This window comes from Aedes albopictus, unplaced genomic scaffold (genome assembly GCF_035046485.1).
Source record: "Aedes albopictus strain Foshan unplaced genomic scaffold, AalbF5 HiC_scaffold_462, whole genome shotgun sequence".
In the NCBI taxonomy this organism is placed as follows: Eukaryota; Metazoa; Arthropoda; class Insecta; order Diptera; family Culicidae; genus Aedes; species Aedes albopictus.
Window position 1 is genome coordinate 18,780 of NW_026917268.1, and position 6,221 is coordinate 25,000.

The 6,221-nt window shown below is 40.2% G+C and overlaps 1 protein-coding gene across 1 annotated transcript; it reads right to left on the reverse strand.

Annotated features, from left to right (window-relative positions):
• Positions 1-459: 459 nt before the first annotated feature.
• On the reverse strand, positions 460-2,542 carry LOC109404792 (aromatic-L-amino-acid decarboxylase; the record flags this gene model as incomplete). Its single annotated transcript, XM_062843690.1, is given in 3 exon segments — positions 460-1,645; positions 1,986-2,235; positions 2,308-2,542. Coding segments are annotated over 3 exon segments (1,354 nt in total), but the record flags the coding sequence as incomplete, so codon positions are not given.
• Positions 2,543-6,221: the final 3,679 nt, after the last annotated feature.

Consider the following 6,221-nt stretch of genomic DNA (forward strand, 5'->3'; position numbering starts at 1 on the left):
GCAGTACAAATCAAAAGACGATTGTTTTGACCATCGTTCAATGCAAGGAGGCAATCAAAATACAAAGAAAAACAGCTGAGATATTAACGAAAGAGAGAGAAACCAAAGAGAGCCTCTCTTCTGCAGATTGGTTTGGCCTGAGTTAACAGTAACATTACACGTGATTTAAAGTTCATTTTAGTCATGTGAACTTCCACTCACAAAGATTTACATGATAAATTATCTAAATTTGATATATAGGTATACCATGTTATCGATCCGAGTGATGTTGAAATTTACATTTAAATACATGCCAAATTATTGAACTTACATGACCTGTCATATTGACTTCAAAGAAATTCGCCGCATCAATTATGAGTAACATATGGCAAAGAAATTTACACATAGAGGATAATCAAAGACGCGACTGCTTGAGGTTTAAGGGATAGTGAGAATTTCATTAATAAAACTGGACAGAAATTTTTAAAACACAATAAATTACAATTTATTCATTCTCATACTCCAACAATAATTTAACATCAAGGGACATTTTAAAAATCTATCGGCAGCAATACGATTTTGCGCAACAACTTTTCGATATACACAAATACTTTTTTTTTTGTTTGATTGTATCATATGGTCCCATACTTATGGTCCTTTAATCTAACTCGCAATGGACGAGACATGTGATAGTTGAACTATCATAACAGTTTTATACCATTTAGCATAAGTAGAGAGAGATTGGGTGAGTGAGTAATACAGTTGCGCACATTGCTGTGCCATCAGGAACATTCCGTTTACTTCTTTTCGGCCAACAATTCATCAGCGGCAGCAGACACTTCCTTCCACGAGTAATCGATATCCTCGGCTTCGGTGAACCGCGAGCAAACCGCCATACGCAGGAAGTATACGTCGTTGACCTTGGATGGGACCATGTGGATTTTGCCTCTTCCGTTGATTTTCTTGAGCAGAGCTTCACTCAGGTCGTTGCTTCCCTTCAGTTTGAAGCACACCAAACCCATCTGTACGGTGGTGAAGATCTCGAAACGGCTATCGGCGACGCACAGAGCTTCGAATTGCTTGGCAAAAGCGCAATGACGACGAATGTGAGCCTGGATGTTCTCAACGCCGTACAGACGCAGCACGAACCACAGCTTCAGGGCACGGAAACGACGACCCAACGGGATCTGCCAGTGGCGGTAGTCTGGGGCCGATCCCTGCATGTCGTGCTTCAGGTACAGCGGATCCACGTTGAAGGCATTAACGATCCAGTATGGTTCCTTCAGCCACATGGCACTGCAATCGAAGTTGACCAACATCCACTTGTGCGGGTTGAAGTTGAACGAATCGGCCGTTTCGATGCCCTTCATCAGATGACGATACTCCGGACAGACGAAAGCCGACCCGGCATAGGCGGCGTCAACGTGGATCCACACGTTGTACTTGTTACCCACGGGGCCCAGCTCATCCAGTCGATCGAAAGCGCAGGTGTTGGTCGTTCCGAGGGTGCACACGGCGTAGAAAGGAATGAGGCCTTCGGCAAGATCTTCTTTAATGGCCGCTTCTAGAGTTTCACCACGGAGCTGTAGGTTGCTGTCGGCCTTGAGTGAGCGCAGTTTGACTCCTCCGAGTAAACCTGCTCGTTCCACCGATGAGTGGGATTGGTCTGTAGAAAAAAATAGAATAGTAGAAAACATCAAACTACAGGATACGATAGTATGTATTTTCGTAAGTAGTGCTAGTCCAGCGTAAAAATATATTTTTTGTTTCATATACAAGCTTCAACAGTAGTACTATGTTATTTTTTGCAATTCTGCGTCCTAAAAACATCTCTTGTAACTTGTAATTACTCATAAATAAGTATATCTTGAACACGTAGATTAATACTGTTCTGTTAATACTGTTCAAGCAAAAAAAAAACATTTAAATAATCAGGAATTTAAAATTGAATCGGTAAAGCCCTACTGAACTACTAAAGTACACTATTCATCATTTTAAGTACTTACTGGACGTGTATCCCACCAGTTTGGAGATGATGGTGGTTTCATCCCACTCGGGATGATCTTCCTGGGCGCGCTTGATGGCCTTGGCCTTGGCTCCGAGCAGCGCCACAAGAGTAGCCTCACTGGCCGTGCCCTGGATGACACCTCCCGCCTCTCCACCGGAACTAGCGAGGAACTCCTCCGGCAGTCCCAGCATTTTACCCAACCAGTTGAGCATCTCGACCTCCAGTTCGGTACACGCCGGGCTGGCGATCTGTATGAAGGGGTCATTCAATAAAATAAGTATGGTACATACAATTCAAGTCGTTAATCGCTCAAAACCCACCCATGTGAATCCGATGCAAGCGATCGCACCGCTAAGCATATCAGCCACGATCGCCGGGTACGAATTGGCCGTTGGGAAGTACGCGTGGAACTTGGGGCTGTGCCAGTGGGTGACACCTGGCATGATGACACGCTCGATGTCGGCCATCACGGCTTCCCAGCTTTCCGGCTTCTCGGGGGCCTCCGATGGGATCAATGGCTTTAGGTAGCCCGGTTGAACTTCCGGCAGGACGCGGCTGTAATTTGAATGATAAGAAACGGTTATCTAGGTAGGATTATGCTTCTATTGAATTAATTATTATTTTGAATAAGACAGTAAACACTGAACCAAGCATAATGGCAGAATTTAAACAAAACTTTTTTTCGTACAAGTTCGCTGGCGTAGTATACGGTTTGGGTCAAAAAAATAACCCTAATGCCAAAGGAGGGTTAATCTAACACAGACAATGGATTATTGGAAATAAATCAGCAGTTTTTACTTAAGTACACGAATAAAATCCCTACACACTTAAAACTGATTCTCGAGCTCGGCAGAAAAAATTGCCGATTCCAAACGGCAAGTCAAGATTTTGCTGATTTATCAGCAAACAAATCGTTTTTGCCGAGATTGTTCGAAAGAGTTTACCGAAACATCAGCAAATTGATTGAAAGCTTCGAAAACTGACAGCATTTTTTGCTGAACCCATCGGTATTCAAAGATTTTACCGAAATCAGTTAATCAGATTACCGAGATATCAGCAATTATGTCATCCATTGCCAAATTTCGGCAATACAACTGTCACTTTTGCAGCCGCCATGCCTCAGTGAAAAAGCAAAACAAATCAATTGTACATTTTGCTGAAGCTGAAGGTGCTTGAAGTGTTTTCTCAAAGGTAAATAACTATTGTATGCAAAAATATAATACTTCTGTAAGTAAATGATTGCTTATAACAGCTTATAACGCATCCCATTCCATTTTCTAGCAACCACGCTAATTTGATGCTGTTTTCCGAGGAGCTAATTTGATGCTGTTCCCGTTACAGGAGCTTTTGTTTTGGGTGGTCTTGAAGTGAAAAAAGAAAAGAACACCGCCGGCAACAAACTAAATATTTTTATTAATTAATTGTAAAAACAAACAATATACAAGTTACGAGTTGTGACTTCTTTATTGTGTTACCATGCGTGCGCAAAGTTCTTGATTTTATTTCAAATATTCTCATCCCAAAACCAAAATAAAACAAATTGCCGAGATTCAGCAAATTCATTTTCGCTGGAAAATTATTTTGCTGATCGTTCAGCAAATATTTTTGCTGAGAATCTCGGCAAAATATCGTTAGCTGTCATTTCTGTGATTGCCGAGGTCTCGGCAAATCTCATTTTTGCTGAGGTGATTGCCGAGCACTCGGCGGTGCCAATCTCGGCAATCGGATTGCCGAGATTCGGCGAAAAAAACTTAGTGTGTAGACGAATAAAGAACAATGTACGTCAGATTTTGTATTTAAAATTAAATTACTTTAGCAAATTTTTCAGTTTTGCACATCTCAGCCAATGCACGGGTATTGAAAACTTATTGCAAGTTTATAGATTTTCGAGGAAAGAAAATAACATTGGACAATTTAGTGCAGATTCCTACACAGAATTCAAGTATGTATCAAGCGATTACACAGGATACAGTAGATATCAAATGTGAATGGAAGCACCGCATCGACATCAAGTTGATTACCAGAGTGGACAACGTAACTTCGCAAAATAGAAACAACACCAGTGAAGGCCACCGGCAACGATCGACGGTCGCTTCAACGCTTGAATGAATTCGGTTTGGTTGCCGGAATACATTAATTGGCTTTCGACCGAAATGAGTTCCGTTGATACACTTACTCAAGTGTGCAATGTGCAATGCAACAGTTGTGGTCCATAAAATGGCACGTGTTGTTGTTGGTGTCCTTGCGGTTTTGGTATTTGTTTCTGCTCTGTAGCTAATTTTGGATTTATTTTTGGAAATTGATGTTTTTATTTAATTTACAAGCTTTAAGCTCTTACAGTTCGCCTAAATTTTGCATTTCTCATACAGGTTTTATGCATTCGGTTTGTTTTGTTTTTTTTTTAATATACCTACTATAACGTACAAAGGCACATTGGCCTGTTGGATCGAGAGTAACGAAGTGAGGTATGAGTTGAAGAGAGCGTGTGTTGGATTGATATGAAATATACAGCGTGAAACATACGGGAAAAGTGGTTTAATTAGAATCCAGTGAACGTCTTCGATCCTTCATAGGGTATTTGTTCCCTTCTTAAGCATGTGGCTCCCATTTTCATCCTACGAAAAACAAAGCATTGAAGCGCTGTGAGATTAATGGGCGCGTGAGATTAATGATGGCACACATACCCTATACTATTTTAAAAACATACTACATATTTTAAAAACAAAACAAAATTTTGAGCGTGGCTTCCACGTCTTCGTCGAAATTCAAACATCGAATATGTACTTGATTAAGGTGAAACATCAGAGAATACAAATATAACTGCCACAATGACCGTTTTCAAAAGCACTAATCTTGAAAATTCGTAAGCAAATGCGGCTGATTTAGATAATCTGCACCTTTTTGCAAATGAACAAAGTCAGGATAATCAAATGCAACTTCGTTCGGTGTTTCATTGGTTAGTTACCGTTTCTGAATGTGCGTAAAAAATTCTACTTTACAGTAAGCACGAATCCCAAGATAGTTGCCACAATGGCTGACTTTCGCTCCTACTCACCATTTAAGGCACAAAAATCTCAATCAAAACTAAATTAGTCCACCGGAGCTTCTTATTTTGAGTTTATTACAAATGGGCAAGTACAAAATAAAAATTAAACTGTTGTTAGAAGCGTACACACTTAAGACAAAGTACCGTATTCAGCTGTTCCAATTTCTGTAAAAGTTCAGATTACCGAAATTCGGCAAAAAAATACCTTACGTTCAATAAACACTGTTTATCGAACATTCGTTAAAAATTAACCGAACTTCGGTAAAACTGTGCTGAACTTCGGTAATCCGAACTTTTACCGAAAATAGAACAGCCTGTGCGGCTAAAAGTGCTAAAATAAGTGTCTATTTCTTGAGATTTGTGCATTTTAGTTCAGATGCAATGTTGAACAGGCATTTCAAAAAGTTTGTCTGAGTAAAGAATCTGCACAGCAAAAAGTAGCCGTCGGAAATACTCGAATGTGGTCTTCTCGATTTACACATTACTAACACAAATTTTAGTTGATTATCGACCGGAATACTTCTAGTGTATGTATATTTGCTCTCTCGGTCCAGGGTCAATTTTAACGGATAACGCGACGTTTTAGCCGGATTTATTTGGCCTTTATCAAGGGAAAAATCAGTCAACCGGTCTTCGTTTTCTATTTTAATGCTGTCATAGGGTGATTGGGCTTCTTGTTTTCTGCAATTATCAAACTATAGATATAAAAGTCCATCTCAAAAGTTTTTTTTTTTTTCATTGAACCAAGTTTATATGAACTATTTAAGGCAAAACTAAAAACTTTTAATGTTTGAATCTGAAATAACTGATCGAAGTAGGCAGTGATCGAGAACGGGAGTGTTTTGGTAGCTTTTTTGTTCCTTCCTGCAAAGTTCCTATAATGATTCGGCGGGTGTTACGCCCTGTGAGTGAAAAATGTATGGTACACTGCACGAATTTATGCTGACTTGCTTACCCTCACAGAAAATTTGACGTTTGAGAGGTGCCGACACCGCTCAAACGTCAAATGTCGTGTGAGAGTAAGCAGGCCAGAATAAATTCGTGCAGTAATCCATTCTGTGTGAAACCCAAATGCATTTTATTCGAAATTTTACCCGACGGGTCACGGTTCTTTTTTATTGGAAAACATTGGAACAACAGTTTCTATATCCCTTTCGGGACGAACCAGCACAATCGTGCTGTTTTTCG